The 22,247-nt window shown below is 35.6% G+C and overlaps 1 protein-coding gene across 1 annotated transcript; it reads left to right on the top strand.

Annotated features, from left to right (window-relative positions):
- The first annotated feature begins 810 nt into the window (after positions 1-810).
- On the top strand, positions 811-4,603 carry LOC138883650 (uncharacterized). The gene is made up of 8 exons (XM_070164347.1): positions 811-932; positions 1,258-1,282; positions 1,439-1,573; positions 1,657-2,477; positions 2,630-2,846; positions 2,975-3,128; positions 3,239-3,473; positions 4,351-4,603. The coding sequence occupies exons 1-8, from the start codon at positions 811-813 to the stop codon at positions 4,601-4,603; spliced, it is 1,962 nt and encodes a 653-aa protein (XP_070020448.1).
- The last annotated feature ends 17,644 nt before the right edge of the window (positions 4,604-22,247 follow it).

The following is a 22,247-nucleotide window of genomic DNA, read 5'->3' on the forward strand; positions in this document are numbered from 1 at the left end:
ACTATTTTCTGCAACTAGAAGTGGAAGAAGAAATATGTGAACATCAAGAGAATGAGGAATCAAGGCAAGTGGTGAGCAAGTCTGATGCTTCAGCTAAGCAGAGGATACAAGCTAGTTCTAACAAGAAGAATTCTGAAACATTAAAGCCTAGATCTTCTAAGATAACTGAAGTACAGGCTATTAACTTGGAGGTCTACTCTGGAATCCTAGTCCTGCTATTAATGTTCCACTTCAGGTGGTTATTCCGGAACCAGATGTTGCTGCAGATATGATGATTAATTCAAAGGATGACAAGGTGGGGGATTCGAGTGATTATGATTCTGATTATGGAGAAGAACAAGAGAGTGAAAGTGAAGATATTCCAGAGGACGAATATGAAGAATGTAATTCTTCAGATGAAGAGGCTCTTATTGAAGCTTTTGCGCCTAAAACTTCATGGAAAGGTGAAGTGATGGAGGATGCTGTTTCACAACAGAGGAAGGAGCTCGTCGATACAGGAAACTTATCTCCAAGGAATATTTGCAAAAGTAAACATAAAGGTCACAAAGGCATGCCAAAGCCTCGCCCGATCATAAGGGCTATGGGGAAAGCAGCTCAAAGTGTTGAAGTTTCTTCTGATGTTCTTAATGATTAGTACAATCATTTGGAATATTAGAGGAGTAAAGTGCAGGGGGGCTTTTGAAAGGTTGAAATTTTTAACAGGTCTTCATAAAACTCAAATTATAGCTATACAAGAACCCTTTGTTAAAGAAGATCAAATAGACAAATATAGAAGAGGTTTGGGTTTCGAAGGTTGTTATGCAAATTGTAATGGAAAAATCTGGGTCTTATGGCCAGCTGAATTTGATGCAGCAATGGCAGAGAATAATGAGCAACAAATTACGCTCAAGATTACCTGGAAGAATGACGGTGAAGTTGTCTGGTTCACAGCAGTATATGCTAAATCTAAACAACATCTAAGAATTCCTTTGTGGGATAATTTGATACACTGTAGCAATTATATTGATGATCCCTGGTGCATATGTGGGGATTTCAATGCAATTATGAGTTCAGAAGAAAAGAAATGAGGCAATCCTCACAGAATATAGAAGAATTGGGAATTTATATCGTGTATGGAGGATTGTGGTATGGTGGATGCAGGTTACAAAGGACTGAGGTTCACTTGGTGTAATGCAACGGAAAGGCATTAGAGAATCTGAAAAAGGCTAGATAGGGTGTTTATTAATCATCACTGGACTGATAATTTTTTTTTTATAGATATAGAACACTTAGCAAGCAAAAGGTTAGACCACACACCTATGCTAGTAAAGTGTTCTACTTCAAAACAACCTGTTATCAAATATTTCAAATTCTTGAACTTTTGGATTGACCAACCATATTTTAAAACTATTGTGCAAGAGGCATAGAATGTAGACGTTGAGGGAAACTGCATGAGAAGGCTACAACTCATCTGAAACAAGTTAGTACCAAGCTTAGTCAGTGGTCCAGAGAGCAAATTGGGAATGTCTTTGATCAAGTCAAAGAATGGGAGCATAAAATGCAAGATCTTGAAACAGAATACATTGATAATGATGTTGAGGACCTCAGACCTCAATTGCACAAAGCTCAAGTGGAACACACTAAGTGGTTAAATGTGAGGAATCTATCCTCTAGCAGAAGGAAAATATCAAATGGATTGAGGAGGAAGATTCCAATACTAAATATTTTCATGCAATCATTAATGAAAGAAGAAGAAGAAGGGCATCTATACAAAGAATCCAAAGATTTGATGGGCAATGCATCAATGGGGATGAAGATATTGCTAGGGAGGTTGTGGAATATTTTTCAGCTATGTTTAAAGATGAAGGAGAACCAGAGCTGCAACACTTGGAATGTATTGATCAGAAGGTTACTCATGAGGATAATATTAGGCTTTGTGTCATCCCTGATGAAGAGGAGAGTAGGAAGCCAGTTTTTTATCAAAATTCGAATAGTTCTCCAGGACCAGATGGATTTGGAGGGTCTTTCTACCAAAGATGTTGGGATATCATTAAGCCAGAATTGATAGAGTTTATCCAGCAATTTTTTGGTGGAGCAGAACTTAGCAGATTCTTTACCAGCTCATGCCTTATTTTACTACCTAAGGTTGAGAATCCTTCTTCATTTAATGATATGAGACCCATCAGTTTAAGTAACTACTCTAACAAGATAATTTCTAAAATCATGAGTTCTAGATTGAACTCCATATTGCCAAAGATAATTTTTGACAATCAGACTGGGTTTCTAAATGGAAGATCCATTACAGAAAATATTTTATTAGCTCAGGAGATTATCCATGGTATTTGCAAGAAGAATTTTGGAGGGAACGTTGTCATTAAACTAGATATGGCTAAGGTCTATGATAGGGTCAACTGGAAGTTCTTGTTGAATGCATTGAGGAAGTTTGGATTTTCAGAGAATTGGATTGATTTAGTTTGGAGATCTATTTCAAATGTCTGGTACTTTGTACTTATTAATGGGGCTAGGAAAGGATTCTTTCAATCTACTAGAGGTTTGAAACAAGGAGACCCCTTGTCTCCGTCTCTTTTATTCTAGTGGCAAAGGTTTTGTCTATTATGCTTAATCAATTACCTCATATTCATCAGTTCAGGGGCTTTAGCATGGTGCAAAGTGGTCCACAGGTTACTCATCTTGCATATGCAGATGATGTAGTAATCTTCTCTTCTGGTGGCAAGAGGGCATTGAAACTAGTCATGCATCAATTACAGAACTACGAGAAGTGTTTCGGGCAATTGATCAACACTGGAAAGAGCTACTTTCTGGTGGATCCTAAAGCATCTAACATTACCATTCAAAGGATTAAAGAGGTGACTGGCTACATGCATGCTAACTTTCCTATAACATATCTTGGATGCCATTATATGTAGGAAGAAAGAGAATTTTGCATTTCAGTGATATAGTTTCTAAAATTGTGAAAAGGACCACTGGTTGGTAGGGAAAACTTTTGTCTGTTGGTGGCAGAGCCACACTCATCAAACATATTTTGCAATCACAACCCATTTACTTGCTATCAGTAGTGGAACCTCCAAAACCAGTGTTTAAACAACTTGAGACTTATATGGCTAGGTTTTTCTGGGGATCAGATGAAGGTAAGCAAAAATATCACTAGAGTTCATGGTCTAATCTATGTTATCCTAAGGAGGAGGGAGGGTTAGGGTTTAGAAGTATTTTGGATGTTAGTGAAAGTCTGACTATGAAGAGGTAGTGGAGGTTCAGAACCTGCAAATCCTTATGGTCGATTTTCTTAATGGCCAAATTTATTTTAATCATCATGTATCTATTCCTGCTCATACTTCTCAATCTCATACATGGAAGAACTTGTTCAAACTGCTCTGGAAAATTAATGCTGGAAATAGTAGTTTTTGGTGGGACAATTGGTCTGAAATAGATGTTGTGGCTAAATCATTCATAGACAAGACATCAGTGGGGTCCAGGTGATTAGAGATGTTATTACTGATGATAAATGGGATGTGGATCAGCTGCAGTTACCAGAGTTCCTTACAGAACAAATTCGATCTATTGGCATAGGGGACCAAAGTTGTTATGATATACCAGTTTGGATGCCTAATAGTACTGGTAACTTTACTACATCTTCAGTCTGGGATAGAATTAGATAAAGAAAAACTCTTGTATCTTCTTGAAGAAAATTTGGCATAAGCAATTATCTTTTCAAATGTCTTTTCTGCTATGGAGAATATTGAAAAGGAAATTACCTTTTGATGACATCATTATTAAGTTTGGACTGTGTATGGTATCCAAATGTTTCTATTGTGTTAACCCACACAGAGAAACTCTTCACCATACTTTTATTAGTGGTACCGTAGCTGAACAGACTTGAAAGTTCTTTGGGAGCCCGATGGGTATTACATGGGATGACATACCTATCAGAGCTATGATACAAAGATGGTGGGACATCAAACCAAAGAACTCTATTCACTAAACTATTCTTCATATAACACCTATGGTAATTTTTTGGGAGATATGGAAGGCCAGGTGCTCAGTAAGATATGGCGATGCTAGAATTTACTTGAAAAGAATACATTACCAAATTTTGTCCCACTTGAAATGGGTGATATCAAAAGCTAAGTGTAATAGGCAATGGGCAAGGAGTTGGGTAGATATCTGTCAACAGGTGTTATTACTCATTCCCAAAATTGATTACGTAATTGTTAAATGGCATAAACCTCCTGAATATTGGCTTAAGATTAATATCGATGGAAGCAAAGACGCAGAAGGAAATTCAGGTATTGGTGGCATATGCAGAGATCATAGGGGTAAGCTAACTATGACGATTGCTTTTTCAATTGGCAGAACAAGTAGCAACATGGTTGAAGCTAGTGCAGCCTTAGCGGGGGTGGAATGGTGTAGTCGCAGTGATTGCAACAACATTATACTAGAGTGTGATTCCCAGCTTGTGGTTGATTTGATCAATGGTAAATCAAAACTTCCTTGGCAAATGCAGGGCATTATCAAACGAATTCAAGACATTGCCGGTCAACTCAATTGTGCTATTCGCCATTGTTATAGAGAATCTAATCAAATTGCGGATGCATTAGCAAAATGAAGCATTGACAATGAAGAACTTCTTATTTTCTCCCATCAAGATCTTCTTATTTCTGTAGTTGGACATTACAGATTGGATTATATCCAGATGGTGTCACTAAGGCATAAACATAGGAAGAATATTTTTTTGTGAAGAGTTTTTGTTGATTGGTAGATTATTGTATATGCAATGGTATATATGTCAAACTGCACAGCACCCTTTTATTTTTGTTTGTAATGCATAAGGGTAGTAAATAGTTAGTAAATAGGGGTAGTCGTTGCCTCCTTTGTGCGAGGTAACAACATAGGTCCTCTTCATATTTTGTACTCTTTCTTGGTTGAATGATAGGGCCATGCCACCATACGGCATAATTGATTAAAAAAAAATAATCAAGTTCTCTAGTTTATATAGCATGCCATGTTTTAATCTACAGGGAGATGTCCATCGTTCAAAACAATTACACTAATTTATTTAGTAATTAGGAAACTAAACATTGAATCTCTGATCATAAAGCCGTAAATCTCATTCCCATTTACAATCTATGCCAAAAGTTCAAACTAGAGAAATTGATTGAGTTACCCCAAATAGAAGTAAACGGATAAGCAACTCTTGAGGTTTTATAGGGTGAATTCAAAAATAGCCAGATTTACAAGTGGTAATTGAAAAATAGCCATAGTTTCAAAATTAATCGAAATTTAGCCAATTTTCATGTAAAGATAAATCTGAACGAAAAACACTATTCAAAATCCAAAAAATATTCCAGCATAATATAATGGAGTTTAATGTTTTTACATGCGAACTTCCAACATAATATACTGGAGTTTTAGTATATTATGTTGGAACTTCAGTATATTATGATCTTCCAACATATTTATACTGGAACTCTATCATAATATACTAGAGTTCCAGCATATTTATACTAGAACTCCATTATAATATATTGGAATTCCAGCATAGTATACTGGTCCAGCATAATATGCTAGAAGTTCATACACATGTGTTCCAATCTCTAGTATATTATGCTGGAACTTTCTGTGTGCTGGAGTTCCAACATAATATGCTGGAAGTTCATAAACAGGTACACCAATCTCCAGTATATTATGCTAGAACATTTCGTGTTGCAGCAAAATAATGGCTATTTTTTAATTACTAGTCCGAAAAGTAAAAATTTTGTTGGGTAGCCACTTTTTAAAGTGGTATTTACTTTTTATCCAGCATTTTTAATGCTTAGCAATAGTAGCCACTAGTCTATTAAAATTAATATGAAAGGACTGTGCTACCCTTTCTTCTATCTCTTTCATATTAGGGAGAAGAACTGTGCCGGAAGGAAAACCAGTAACCAATAATACAAACTCACATCTTGTCGCACACTCTGCAGTCAGAACACGATGAATCAGATCATAGTGATCACTATCTTAGTCCTTTTTTCAATAATACTTCTAAAACTAGTGACCAATAATACTTCTAAGATCACATTCTAAGCCGTGATATCCATTTTGTTTTTAAAAAGGGGACTAAAATGTGATCACATTCTTAGTCTTTTATTTTTTTAGTTGTTTCTTTTTGTTATTAGCTTTCTGTTGTGTAATTTGACATCAATCTTATATGTAAATTGCAATTATTATTATTTTTATTTTTTTGTGAAAAGATACAAATAACGTTTGGTCTTCTGCTACGTTATGGATCCTGAACTTACAGTTACAAGTTCAAAAGTTAAGGACACTTGGTCCTGAACTTCAAGTTCCAAGTTCAAAAGTTAAGGACAATAGGTCCTGAACTTACAGTTACAAGTTCAAAAGTTAAGGACAATAGGTCCTGAACTTACAGTAACAAATTCAAAAGTTAAGGACAATGTCCTGAAGTCTTGAACTTAGACAAACAAGCTCAAAAGTTAAGGACAATAGGTCCTGAACTTAGGCTAAGAAGCCCAAAAGTTAAGGACAATAGGTCCTGAACTTACAGTTACAAGTTCAAAAGTTAAGGACAATAGGTCCTGAAGTCCTGAACTTAGACTAACAAGCTCAAAAGTTAAGTACAATAGATCCTGAGCTTAGGCTAAGAAGCCCAAAAGTTAAGGACAATAGGTCCTGAACTTAGACTAACAACCTCAAAAGTTAAGGACACTTGGTCCTGAACTTACAGTTACAAGTTCAAAAGTTAAGGACATGTAGTCCCGAAGTCCTGAAGTTAAGTTCAAAAATTAAGGACATGCAATCCTGAACTTAGAGTTCCAAGTTCAAAAGTTAAGGACATGTAGTCCTGAAGTCCCGAAGTTAAGTTAAAAAGTTAAGGACATGAGCAGAAGGGTATTTTCGTCCGGGCAGTTAAAGTTTATTAAAGCAGTGACTAAAGACTAAAGATATTTTAAACAGCGGCTTAAAAGTAAATACATGTGTTATTAGTGGCTAATCGTGCATTTCCCCCATCCGAAATCTGGCTAGCTCGTGCTATTTTCACTGTTTTATATGTATTGAGTTGTATGTTTTGTACACCTAAATAAATAAATTAAGAATCTTCCATCTAACCATTTAAGTTTTTAGATTAGTTGATCACACAATTCAATTTGGTATTAGAGCAAAAGGAATTAGGTTCAAGCCTTACAATGTTATCGATTGAAATACAAGAAAAAAGAGTTTTTACGTGCGTGACAAATAAAAAAGTTCAGAATCGAACATGAGGGTAAACTGCAAACCAAAAATATTACATTATTATCTTCTTAACTTATTAACGAACACTAGTTAATTAATGTTTCTAGTGTTACCCATGCACTTGGGCTAACGAAATAAAGTTTTTGGGCCTATAGTTGGGGCATTTGCATTTTTATAATTATTTTTTGGGTCACGTTTTAATTTATATTCGCTGTGTAAAAAAAAATTGCAAGCGTGCCCACTTTTTCGCGTAACTTCAGCATACGGGCCTGAAGTAGCAAAGGCAATTACGCAAACTTCAGCATTCTAGTAGACGGGCCTGAAGTAGCAAAAATTGCTGAACCAAGTGTGCTGAAGTTTTTGTTTGTAATTGCTGAACTTAAGCATTCTAGTGCTGAAGTTTTGTTCTCTATTTGCTGAAGTTTTTATTTGTAATTGTTGAACTTAAGCATTCTAGTAGCTGAAGTTTTATTCTCTATTTGCTGAAGTTTTTGTTTGTAATTGCTGAACTTTAGCATGTTTTAGCTGAAGTTTTTCACGTAAACTTAGTGTTGGCTAAAGTTTTTGTTTGAAATTGCTGAACTTAAGCATTCTAGTAGCTGCAGTTTTGTTCTTTATTTGCTGAACTTCAGCATGTTTTAGCTAAAGTTTTGTTCTATATTTGCTGAACTTCAGCACATTTTAGCTGCACAACCCATGCTCTCAAGATATGTTTATGAATTTTCTGCTTGAAGGGATTCATTATAGTTTTACTATTTTTAGGATGGCAGTCATTACTCAACTTTCTTCTAACGACGAGCCAGTCATCTTCCTCTACCAAGTCATCTTCTTCAAAATTCATTCGGTACATCCTCTCTGCTGCTTCTCCAAACGATCCACCAAACTAAACACCGAGAAACCAGAAAAAAGAACAAATTAAATGAACTCGAACCAAATTAAATGATTGATTATTTGATTGAAAAAAGTTAATGGACCTTGGCATGTCAAATGGTCAATTTGGGGTTTCTGCGAAGAAGCAAAGGGATAGGTAATGAGTGACAAATTGGAGAAAGAGAAGATGGTGAAGTTGTTAATTAGTGTGATGATGGAAAAAAGATTCTTTTTCTGTGTTATTATTAAAAGGAAAAACTAACGAACTTCCATAGCAAGAGATATGAATGGTGAAAGAAATCAGAGATTTTTGATGTTCAAATTTTGTAGTCTATGTATATATAACTGGTAATTACAAACTTACGTTGCGATTGAAATCTTAATGACTTATGCTGATCAAAACACAAAAAAGTTGTAACCGTTGAACTGAAGTTTCATAATAGCACCAACAGTAGCAGAAGAAAGAAGAAGAAGAAAACGAAGGAGGAGAAAAAGAGCTGAAATTGTTTAAAACGTAGGTACAAGATAAAACTTTTAAAAAGAATGAGTATAAATTAAATGAGGGTGACCAAATAGGACGCCCCATGCAATTTTTACCTATAGTTGTGGGAGGAGGCCCAAATACTTTAGACTCAATCATTTGCCAATATTTCTGGGTTTTGTTTCATGGGCCTTCTACCAAATTTCAGCACGGATTTTTTCCCAAAGATATAAAATTAAGACAATATTTACCCAGTCTAGCTAGGCTTTTCTATTACAATAAGTATCTAGAGTTTTTTCTATAAGAGATACAAAATCCAGTCAAAAGATTCATATACAATTTGTACAAAACTTTTTGTTGTACAGAATCCGATCAAAAGTTACAATTTATTATATACAAATTATATAAATTTTTACTGTACGTAATCTGATCAACACACATACAACTTATATACAAGTCACATATAATTGTGTTAGTTGTATGTAGTTTATACACCCGGCACACAAACTACATACACTTTATTTATATCTTTCTTTTTGAGTTGTCAGGTGTACAAACTACATATATTGTTATTTGTATATTAGGTATACAAACGGCATACAAGATAGATACAACTAATTGTATGCAAGTTGTATGTTTTGACTAGATTCTACACATAAATTTTTTTGTATACAAGTTGTATGTAAAATGGTATGTTTGATCGAATTCTGTACAATAAAAGTTGCATGCAAATTATATATATGATGTATATTTTGACGCATTTGAATAGAGTTTATATAAAAACAACTCTAGCTACTTTTTAAAATACAAAAATCTATCTAAAACAGGTAAATATTCTCTGCTCGGCGCACGTTAGGTGCTAGCTAACCTGCGCCCTTGCCGGAAATGGGAGGAAGAGGGAGATCAAAGAAGAATCACAACAAAACACCAGTAATCGAACGGAGAATCATAGAAATCATCACAAGGGAGCAAGGAAAGCAACATGCAAAAGCAAAGGATAAACTACAAGAGGAAGATCTGGATCTGGATAGTGATAACGAGCTGAATTGGCTAGATCTGAGCTGCAATCGACCACAATTAGCTGTATTAAAGAGCCCAGTCAATCAAGTGACAACTAAAATGAATGTTTCGCCGGTCACAATTGGCGAAGCAAGTACGAGTAAAACAGTGCCCAATGGAACAGTAACTACAAGCTTGACAAAGGAACAAAACATTGGAACAGTAATAGCTAGAATTGAAGACGAGAAGCACAAACATGAGACGAACACAATCCCAAAGGGTAATGAAGGAAGGTCCTGGGCGAGTCTACTTTAGGATAATAAGTTTGCAGCAAAAGGAATGAATCTATCATATATACCACCAGTGATACAAGATGGAGAAGTGGTAGTGCAATTACTGGACGAGGACATAGCTGAGGAAAATTAGAAGTAGAATCGAGCAATTATCTTGTATGTAGTTGGAAATACCCCAACTATTGGGGCAATTGAATGATTCATAGTTGGACAGTGGAATAACATCAGAAAATCAAAGGTACTCTTCTATAATGATGGATACTTTATAATTCTGATGAACAATTGTGAAAATAGGGATGATGTGTTAATGAATGGACCGTATACTATGAATAGTAGACCAATTATACTTAGACCATGGATTGAGGGGTTTGATTTCAATGAGGAAGTGCTGAAAACCATTCCTCTATAGGTCAAATTCCCAAAGCTTACATTGAACTACTAGAGTAACCAGGTTTTGAGCAAAATTGGGAGTGGTTTGGGCAAGCGCGTGTATGCTGATGCGTGCACTACTGTGCCTGACAAGGTTTCATATGCTAGGGTATTAATTAAAATGGATATCACTAAGGCATTGCTAGGATCAATCAAACTATATGATCCCAAAGGAAAGGTAATAGAGCAAGTGGTACAATATGGTTGGAAACCTCAATATTGTCAAGCATGCTGCCAGATTGGTCACTCATGTCAAGACCAGCAGAAACAGAATCAGGGAGGTGGTCAACAAAGGTTTCGAGTATAGAATCACAAGAAAGAATGAAGAGTAGTGAGGGTACTTCATCCTAAGGTGGACAAAATTGATGCACATGAAAGATTTCTGGAACAAGTGGAAAAAGAATGTGAGGTGATACAAAGCAAAAAGGTAAATGAAGAGCAATGGCAGATGGCTAGGGAAAAGTCTGCATCAAAGAGGAGCATAGGAGTGATAAATGAGAATGAGGTCAGTATTGGTAATGCCTTCAAAACCTTAGTTGATACAGCACAAAAGATTGTGCAAATGTCTGAAGCTCAAGAGAAAAGTAGAGGGCAGCCTAGTGAAAAGGGCAGAGGTGGTTCTCCCATTTTAAATACCATAGGATGATGAATATCATATCATGGAATGTTAGGTGCCTGAATAAAGTTTATAAGTAAAAAGAACTAAAAAAATTTAGTAGAGACAATAAGGTAGTGTTAATGGCTGTGTTAGAAAATAGAGTCAAGGAGACAAATGCTGACTCAATAATAAAGAATGTGTTTAATACTTGGAAATGGATAGCAAATTATTATACTGCTCCAGGAGGTAGAATATGGGTAGTGTGGGATCAGACAAAGGTAGACTTTGAGGTATATCAAACTCTTAAACAATATATTGTAGGACATGTGACTATAATCTAGAGCAGTACCAAGTTTAACTTTGGAGCTGTATATGGAATGCATACTATACAAGACAGGAAGGTATTATGGGAAGATCTGAGGGGAGCCATAACTAGAATCAGTGGTCCTAGTGTAATAATGGGAGACTTTAACACTATCATATCTAGTGAGGATAGAGTGTAGGGGAATGTAGTGCAAGAGTTTGAGGTGAGAGATTTCAAAGAATTCATATTGGATGTTGGACTAGCTGAACTAAGAACTGTGGGTAGAAATTATACTTGGACAAACAACCATGTCCACGGGAAAATTGATAGAATCTTCGTTAATGCAGAATGGATCCAAAATTGGCCTACAATGGAGGAGAGTATTTTAAAGCCTAGTTTTTTTGATCATTGCCCTTTGAACAAAACCTTAGATGACAATAACCAAGCTGGAAGTAGACTTTTCAAGTTCCTAAATTTTTTGTCACAATATAAGTTTGAGGATACAGTGAAACAATGCTGGATAAAAGAGAGCAAAGGAAATCTAATGTTTAAGGTTTGGAATAAGTTCAAATTGCTAAAAGTAGAGCTGAAACAGTTGCATAGTCAAGATTTCAACAACATTGAGCACAAATTCAAGCAGCAAGATCCAAATTGGAAAGTATATAGGATCAAATGCTAGGACCAAGGATGGACAGTGAAATAATAGCTCAAGAAAAGGTTATAAAATTGGAATTGGCTAAGTGGCTAGAGGTTGATGAGAGTATATTGAAGCAAAAATCAAGAATTAAATGGCGCAAGTTAGGGGATTCAAATACAACATACTTCCATGCTTGTGTAAGAAATAGGCAAGCAACAAATCATATTGGCAGATTGGTTAACGGTACAAGGAAATTACTTCAGAGTCCAAATGAAGTGGAACTAGAGATTCTAAACTTCTACAAGATGTTACTTGGTACATCAGCAGCACAATTACCAACAATCAATACAAAAGTTATGCATGAAGGATATATGTTGAGTAGGCAATAATTACAGCTAATCAGACCTGTCACAAGAGATGAAGTCAAACAAGCAATACAGGACATTGATGACAATAAAGCACTAGGATGTAATGGATATAATTCTTTCTTCTTTAAGAAGACATGGCATATACTGGGTAAGGAGTTTACTGAAGCAGTGATGGATTTCTTTAAAAGTGCTGAAATGTGTAAACCTGTTAATTGTACTACCATTACTTTGATCCCGAAAGTAAAGAACCCAAATAGCATAAAGCAGTTTAGACCTAGATCTTGTTGTACAGTACTATATAAGATAATATCAAAGATTCTAACAACAAGATTGCAGGAAGTCATGCCAGTCCTCATTGATGATTGTCAAACAGCTTTGTTCCAAGAAGATTGATCACAGACAACATCATTTGAGTCATGAATTGGTTAAAGGCTATGGGAGGAAGAATATCTCACCAAGATGCATGTTAAAGATTGATATGCAGAAAGCCTATGATTCTGTGGAATGGGTATATTTTGAACAAGTGATGAGACTGTTGGGAATTCCAGAAAAATTTGTAAAATGGATAATGGTATGTATTAGCACAGTCTCTTATTCTGTCATAATTAATGGTAAACCAACCAAGCCCTTTGAAGTAAGGAAAGGACTTAGACAAGGGGATATATCACTATTGCTATTCGTGATGGCCATGGATAACCTATGCAGACTAATGAAGCAATTGAGGAATAATAAGGAATTGAAATTTTACCCAAGATGTGCTAAAGTCAATCTAGTACAATTGGGATTTGCTGGTGACTTATTGCTTTTCCGTAAGGGAGAATACAGTCTGTCAAGATCCTACACAAGCAATTTCAAACTTTCTCTGTAGCATTAGGTCTAATTGCAAATCCAAATAAAAGTTGTATCTATTTTGGAGGAGTGGACAATCGAACACAGCAGCATATTATGGAAATGTTAGGATACACTAAACGAGAACTACCTTTTAGGTACCTTGGTGTTCCTTTGAGTACAAAGAGGCTGACAGCAACGCAATGTGAACCCCTATTGATAGAATACTAAACAGAATACAGTGATGGACAACAAAGTTTTTATCATATGCAGGAAGAGCAATGCTAATCAAGAGTGTATTAGTGGCAATTAAGAATTTCTGGGCTCAAATCTTTATACTACCAAAAAAGATCATACAGTTTATCGAAACAATATGCAGAAGATTTCTATGGTCGGGCAATGCTAAACCAACTAAGAAGGCATTGATTGCTTAGGATAAATTATATGCTCCAAAGGCAACAGGAGGACTAAACTTCATCAATGTGGAATTGTGGAATAAAGCAGCCATATGTAAGCTTCTTTGGAACATCTGTACGAAGAAAGAAAAACTGTAAGTTCAATGGATACATGCTTACTATATAAAATGGAACACTATATGGAAAACTGAGCCAAATAGTGCATTGTGGGTTATCCAAAAGATCTTCAAGGCCAAAAGACAGTTTGAAGAGGCTGGTTATTCAGAAGAAGCAGTGATTCGAATGGAAAAGTTCTCTATAAAGCACATATACAAAGCATTGCAAGGGAATTTTCAAAAGGTGTCCTGGAGGAAGATAGTCTGCAATAACAATGAGCTTACAAAATGGATATTGATGATATGCTATAATTACGTATTTCAGTCACTTATTACACTCAAATTTACTGCACTTTAATTGAGTTTGAGCTTTAATCGCTAGTGTCTTACACTAATTGTGTGCTTTATACCTTGTAGGAGTGATTCCGAGCTATGTAGATGTTATGGAATTAATTCAAGTGATTTGGAGCTTTGAAGTCTGAGTAAAAGCCCAAGGAATTGAGCCTGGATCATATTCGGGGATCAATGGATGATAGAGCAACAAAACAAAGAATCGAGTAGGTATATTATACACTGTCTAGTAAAATGCACATAACTATTCGCTCACAAATCCATTTAGGCTCTGCAATATATGGTTGGAACTCTAACTCAAAGAGATACAACTTTCATGTTTTACGTTTTTCCAAATTCCAAATGAAACAGGGTGAAAAACGCAGTCGCAACTGCGACCGCGGACCTGACGCGGACTGAGGCAGTACACTGGGAAAGTACCGCGCCCATACCGCGGCCGCGGACGTCTAGGCCTGGAAACTTGTCCTTTTTCGCATAGGAAAAGGTATAATTGTTTGGGCCTGACCCTACTTGGTATATATACATGAAAAAAATGGTATTTTGAGGAGATGAGACCAATTTTTGACACAGATTCGATCTAAGGAGGCAGAGACACAATAGGAGCAAGGCGGGGAATTCTTCTCCTAGTTTTTCCTTCCTCTTCCTATTTTTCATTGTTAGTTATGACTTTTAGTACTGTAGTTTTACATACTATTATGAATAGCTAATTTGTCATCTAGGGTTTTGATGGAACCTTTTGTAGGATAAATCCTTGTTATGTTTTTATATAATTGAGTCGTAGTATTTTCTCTATTTGTTCAACTATATTATTCTTGTTGTTGATTGAAGGGCTCTCAATTAGTTGTGACTATTTAGTATGTATTACTCGGGAGAGAGTGCATAGTTAGGTAGTTGTTGAACAACATCACTCCCGACGTATGTGAGGAATCAATAATCAAGGGTTTAAAGGTGGGATTAGGGATAACGAAACCTTGGGTGCGATCTAAGTGAGTTGTAATTAAAGCCAGCTAGCGTAACTCGGGAGAGTATGTCTAGTAAATTGTTCTAATTAATCGGGAGAGAATTACAACAACAGAGCGCTCATGGTCGGTAGAGAATACTTAGGCAAAATTATAGAAGACATAGCGGGAAGGATTCCGACAATTGGGAAAATCATACTCTAGACCTCCTTAATTTTTTTCTCCAACCTGTAGTATCTTTAGTGCTAATTTATTATTTTAATTTGTTAGTTAGTTAGTTAAACACAAGAATCTTAATATCTATAAGTTAAGAATTGTTCAAGTTTGTATTCTTGGTGATAGTGAACAATTGTAGCTAAGCCTTAGTTCTCTGTGGGATTCGACTCCGGACTTGTAAACCGGATTATATTTGCAACGACCGCTTAATCCTTTTTATAAGGCGTAGTTGAGCGTGATCAAATTTTGGCGCCGTTGCCGGGGAACTAACGCTGTAGCTTTAGATATACATATTTCTAGGTTGCAAGTTTGAACTGTTATTTTTGTTTTCGTGTATTTGATTATTTATTTATTTTATTTTTGATCTGAGAGACATGGCATCTTGGAATTATGAGAGTTTTGATGTTGGTAATTCTACTTTTGATACTCATTATGCATATTGTGGAGAAAACCACGCAGGGCAAAAATTATCAAAATATTCCGAGAGTGAGTTATGTGCACCAACTCAATCTTATGTGTAGAATGTGTGTGATATGTGTAGTGGTCAAGATGGTCACTTTCATGGTTGTGCTTATAGTTCTTATCTTCTCCCAACCCCTTACTTTGATGGTTCTTCTTTTTCTTGTGAAGTTAATAGGAATAAAGAACCCAGGGATGATGATCAGAAAGAGATCAAAGATATGTTAAAGTGTTTCATGGAACTATATGATAAGAGAACATTGCAGATACAAAGGCAAGAGGCAACTATTCACAACTTGGAGACGCAAGCGAATAACTTAATTGAACCTTGTAAAGCGCAACAAGTTGATATTGTGGATAGTAGCCAATATGAGCATAAATTGGCTGCAGAAATATCCATTATACTAGAGGATTTAAAAAATACAAGGATGAGATAGAGGAGAAGTCCAGAGTAGAACACCAACAATCAATCACACTAGATTTTGAGGATGTCAATGTTGTAGAAGAGATACTAGAGTCAACCAAGGATGTTGAGGATACATATTTAGTTGACTCTATTGTCATTAGTGTTGAGAATGTAGACAGTCCCAATGTTCTTGTAGTTGAGCGCATTGGTCCACACTCCAAGCATTCTTTCACATTATGTTTGGATGATGATATGGAAATAGAGTCATCCGAGCCACTTGAGGAGTCAAGAAATGAGGAACAAGGTGCCTACATTCTGGAATGCTTCTTGCCAGAAAGTTGGGAATACACATCTCATCCAAAGGCCAAGAAGTACAGAATAATACATTATTTTATTGGGCCAGTCAGATTCGTTCCACCACCCTAGGAGCCTGATCATAGAGCATAATCAAAACTTAGGGTCCAATTTATAAGTTCGAAGTGGAGGCAAAAAGTGATTCGCGTCGTGCCGCGACGTTAAATCAAGCGCTTGTTAGAAGGCAACACAGCTTTACTGCTTTGTTTTATTTTTTTGGTATTATTTTTGTAGTGCTGATTTTTAATTTTCTAGGAGCATGGAAAGCAAAGTTATTGGAAGGATGCAACAACAAACCAGATGGTTGGAATAAAGTGTAAGGTACCCGCACGAAGGACCAAGCCTGGGAGAAGTTTGAATACCCCATGAACTGCTAGTGCTTCGACCTTTGGCCTATTAGGGAGTTTCTCTTACCCTATTATGGTTATGTTGTGCATTGGGGACAATGCACAATTTTAGGTGTGGGGTGAGGAGATTGTCTGGACGACTTTTCATGCTATTTTAGATGTATTAGTTTAATTAAATAATATTTTTTAAAAGATTGGACTTTTCCCGATGTGGATCTATTAGACAATTTCTCTTGAGAGATTTAAGTCTAAAGAAAAAAAACAAAAAGATTTTCTTTTGTTAGGTAGTGTAGCAATTACCCCTTGATTTTTCTTTAAACTACGGTTCTTTTTCAAGGGTTTTGTTTGAACCGGGCGTAGTTAGTTTTTGGGAGTATGAGCCATTGTGTTGTGTTTTGAATTGAAGCAATATCTCTTGACTTTGTTATGCATTGAGAATAGTGAGTACTTTGGTTGTGACGCTTAGGCTCAGTTTTTGACTCTTATATAAGTACCTTAAATTTTATGATCTTAACTTTGCTTAACTGCGTTGACTAGAGTGTCTTGATGAAACCAATCCTGAGTGAGTTATGTGAAATGTGTGTGTAAGGATTTGTTATATTCTGCGCATTGCATTTGATGCCTAGAACTTGCCCTGTGTGTTTGCAAAGCGAAATAGTAGTTTTGTTCAGTCTTGGAAGTGATATAGGCATTTCTTTGTTGAGCCAGATATGTATATTTTACCCACCTAATTGTTATGTATCGTAGTTAATCCCTTTGAGCCTGTAATCTTGTTTCTTTGGCAACCACATTACAAGCCTTACCCATTTGTTTGAATTAATCATCTATTTGAACCTTTTAACCTCTCATGAGCACTTGAATTGTTATGAACTGTGTAAAAGTTAAAGTGTGGGGGTGGTTGGTTTGGTTTTTGAGTGGAACTAATGAAATTAGGAGAAATGTGCACTGTTTTGAACAAGTAAGAGCCACTTGAATTGAAAAAAAATAGTTGTATTGCTGTGAAAAAAAGTATTCCTTAATAAGTGGTGACTCTTGATGTAATTGTGCTTAAAGAAGTATGAGGTAATATACACTGATGTGAAGGTGGAGTTTGGTTTGACATAAGTATGGGGTTTGAATGTTAAAGTATATGTATTAAAGTGCTTAGGGAGGTGTAGTTACTCTTACATCTAAATGTATCCTACTCGTCCCGTAGCCTACATTACAACCAAATAAAGTCCTAATTGATCCTAAATTGAATGAGCTCGATTAGTGGAGCAGTACAATACAGGCAAGCTTATGGTACATCTTTTGTGGCATATGAATGTTATTTCTGAGAGTGAGTGAATTCTTTCTATCTTGAGTTCCTAAGTGTTCTTAAATTTTATTGTGTGGAAATACTCTCTTTTGTTGTGTGAGGGCACTTGATTCATGAAGGAAAGATAATGTCAGGGACCTCTATGTTAGAGTAAGTGAGTGAGTTGTGAATAATGCGTGGTACTTGTGAGTCAAATCTTAAGGTGAAGATGTTATGCTTTTGTGCTTAATCTATTTTTAATACTCTTGGTGTGATTTGTTAGGAGAATTGTTTAAAAAGGTCGTGTCTATAAAAAAATATAGTTTGATTGCTCGAGAACGAGCAATGGTTTAAGTGTGTGGTGTTGATGATAATCTATAATTACGTATTTTAGTCGCTTATTACACTCAAATTTACTCCACTTTAATTGAGTTTGAACTTTAATCGCTAGTGTCTTGCACTAATTGTGTGTTTTATGCCTTGTAGGAGTGATTCCGAGCTATGTAGATCTTATGGAATGAATTCAAGTGATTTGGAGCTTTAAAGTCTGAGTAAAATCCCAAGGAATTAATCCGGGATCGTATTCGGGGATCAACGGATGATAGAGCAACAAAACAAAGAATCGAGTAGGCATATTATGCATTGTCTAGTATAATGCACATAACTTTTCACTCAGAACTCCATTTGGGATGAACAATATATGGTTGGAAATCTAACTCAAAGGAATACAACTTTCATGTTTTAAGTTTTTGTAAATTCCAAACAAAACAGGGTGAAAAATGCAGTCGAAACTGCAATTGCGGACCTGACGCGGACTGATGCAATACACTGGGAAAGTACCACGCCCGTATCGCGTCCGGACCGCGGCCGCGAACGTCCAGGCCTGGAAACTTGTCCTTTTTTACGTAGGAGAAGGTATAATTGTTTGGGCCTGACCCTACTTGGTATATATACATGGAAAAATGGTATTTTGAGGAGAGGAAACCAATTTTTGACACATATTCGACCTAAGGAGGCAGAGACACAATAGGAGCTAGGCGGGGAATTCTTCTACGAGTTTTTCCTTCCCCTTCCTATTTTTCATTGTTGGTTATGACTTTTAGTATTGTAGTTTTACATACTATTATGAGTAGCTAATTTGTTATCTAGGGTTTTGATGGAACCTTTTGTAGGATAAATCCTTGTTATGTTTTTATATAATTGAGCCGTATCATTTTCTCTATTTGTTCAACTATATTATTCTTGTGGTTGATTGAAGGTCCCTCAATTAGCTGTGCCTATTTAGTATGTATTACTCGGGAGATAGTGCATATTTAGGTAGTTGTTGAACAACATCACTCCCGATGTATATGATGAATCAATAATCAAGGGTTTAAAGGTGGAATTAGGGATAACAAAACCTTAGGTGCGATCTAAGTGAGTTGTAATTAAAGCTAACTAGCATAACTCGGGAGAGTATGTCTAGTAAATTGTCGTAATTACTCGGAAAAGAATTACAACACACAGAGCGCTCATGGTCGGTAGAGAATACTTAGGCGAAATTATAGAAGACATAGCGGGAAGGATTCCGACAATTGAGAAATCATTACTCTAGACCTCCTTAATCTTTTCTCCAACCTGTAGTATCTTTAGTGTTAATTTATTATTTTAATTATTTAGTTAGTTAGTTAATTACAAGAATCTTAATATCTATAAGTTAGGAATTGTTCAAGCATGTATTCTTGGTGATAGTGAACAACTGTAGCTAAGCCTTAGTTCTCTGTGGGATTCGACTCCGGACTTGTAAACCAGATTATATTTGCAACGACCGCTTAATCCTTTTTATAAGGTGTAGTTGGGCGTGATCAGATATTCATCTTAAGGTTGGCACTACAAGACAGGCTAGCCACTAAAAGAAAGACTAGCAAGATGGGGAATAATAGAATACACAACATGCTCACTGTGTCAGAGAGAGAATAAAACAATACTGACCTATTTTTTGAATGTGAACTATCAGATGTTGTATGGCAGAAGCTCCTACATTGGCAAGGAATGAAGAGAAGGAAGAAAGAATGGCAGGAAGAAATACAGTAGATATAAAAGGTGGCCAAAGGGAAGAGTGCAGGAGCAACAATATGCAGAATGGTGTTAGCTGCAGCAGTCTATCATATATGGCAAGCAAGAAATAATACCATTTTCCAGATGAAAAAGAGTAACGCAAATACTATAGTTAGATCGATCATCCAAGAGATACACATCAGATCACAGCATGTTGCAAAACTGGATAGCTATTTGAGTAATATGAATTGATATCCAGATTGAGCTTAAGTGTAGAGGCAATAGAAGAACATGAAGTAAGATAGAAAATCTCCTAGCTGGGGCTTCATGTCCCGCAGTTCTATTAGGCAGATTGAATTTTGTAAAGTGTAAATATTTTACTTGGTAAATAAAGTCTTTAATTACCAAAAAAAAGTACGAAAGCATTTAGCAAAATATCATTCTCCTTTTTTACCTTCTGTAGGTGTACTTTATGTTGGATAAAATTGTAAATACAAATAAATATTTATTTTTTTGAGAAAAAGTTGCTGTAAAATAAAAAGGAAACTCTTTCGCAATTAATATCCCTAATGACAGAACGTAAAAAACGGTCCTTCCATACTATAGCTTGCGGGAAAAGTAAAAGTTTTCTTGGTAAAAAGTTAAAAAAGAATAAGACAATAAGAAGAAACTCATTATTTAATATTTCTATTAATATGGTCGATATTTTCTTTTGTTATAAAGGAAAAAAGAATAAGACAATAAGTAGAAACTCATTATTTAATACACATATTAAAAGGTAAATTTGTATAGGTTAAAAAGGACGAATAAATATAGTAAGTAGGAAACTCATTCTTTAATATTTCAAGCGTAAAAAAAGGTTTATTAATACCCAATTTTATTCTACATAACACTCTCTTTTAGTTTTCTGGTTGGACACTGCTTTCATCAACCTATATTGTTTTATACTTCTTAAATTAGAATTTTGAAACTAAGGTCATTTAGAAAAAGGAGGAGCTGAACACTTCTATAACAGAAGTCAATATTTCATATATTTTATAAAACATTCTTGATAGTGTTGAGGTCTGCAAGGTAAAATTGCTTTTGTTTTGAGGTAAACTTTCTGACTTTTAGATTATTCTTGAAGTTTTGTAATAATATATGTGTTTTGTAGTAACAAAAGTTCTTGTTTTGTACATAGCTATCAGTACAAGTATGTAATTAAAAAGTTAAAATATTTATTTTTCGTGAACATGTAATTTGCAGTTTTATAAAGAACTTATTGTATAAAAAGAAGTAACTACATGAAGTTAGAAACCAATAATGAGCCTTAAATATTTTAGAATTGCGCAATCAAACTTCATACATAAAAATATAACAAATTAGCATGTTTATTTTCCATGGACACGTAATTTGTTATTTTATGAAAAATAGAAAGCAATTACATGAAATTAGAAATAATGAGCCTTAAATATTTAAAAATAGAGCAATTAAACTTCTTAGAGAAATATATAATAAATTTAGTACAGTTGATAGTGTGCGTGAAGAGATGTGATTGGCCACATTAGTGGTAGATGCTAGGAATATGAATGCCACAAAATATTTACAATCTTAGAATATAAATTCAATAATGAGTGATAAGGATCTAAAATACATGTCACGACCCCAAAACCGACACGTTTCCAAAATAATCCATATTTCATTTAAAACTTAAGTAAAATCATTTTTCAACTGAAATCCGATAAAAGATATAGAGTCAAAATCAAACAAAGCGGAAAATACAAGCCCGACCTCGGGTGTCACTAAGTCATGAGCAATGCTACAATAGTTCCGAAACAAGACAAGACTAAAATAGTCTGGAAATAGCAACAATGTACTAATAGGAAGATAGAGAAGGGGAAAAGTGGAACTGCGATCACTAGGCAGCTACCTCGCTATCTCCGTGAAGTCCACGACTGGAATAGCCAACGGCCTCTACCGTATCCTAAGATACCTGGATCTGCACACAAGGTGCAGGGAGTAACGTGAGTATACCAACTCAGTAAGTTACAAGTCCAAATTATGGACTGACAGGTAGTGACGAACCAAACCTCAACAGGTAACACAATTAAACTGTACAGTAAAGTAAGCATGCTTGCAGTTCAAGTATTCAACTCAACAGTAAATAAATACAATCAGAACAATGTGGAGTATAAAGCTCAGCAAAATCCCTATGTACCAATGCACAGAAAACATGTAAAGTATACCATGTACCTCCACTCTCAAGTGCTTAACCACTCGGTACTGTATATGGCCATCTGACCTAGGGAAGATCC

Source organism: Nicotiana sylvestris, chromosome 12 (genome assembly GCF_000393655.2).
Source record: "Nicotiana sylvestris chromosome 12, ASM39365v2, whole genome shotgun sequence".
NCBI lineage: Eukaryota > Viridiplantae > Streptophyta > Magnoliopsida > Solanales > Solanaceae > Nicotiana > Nicotiana sylvestris.

Coding starts and splice junctions, on each gene's coding strand:
- LOC138883650 (XM_070164347.1), top strand. CDS start 811: ATGGAAAAATCTGGGTCTTATGGCCAGCTGAATTTGATGCAGCAATGG. Junction 933..1,257: donor AAGTTGTCTGGTTCACAGCA/GTATATGCTAAA, acceptor TTTTTTTTATAG/ATATAGAACACTTAGCAAGC. Junction 2,847..2,974: donor CCATTCAAAGGATTAAAGAG/GTGACTGGCTAC, acceptor ACTGGTTGGTAG/GGAAAACTTTTGTCTGTTGG.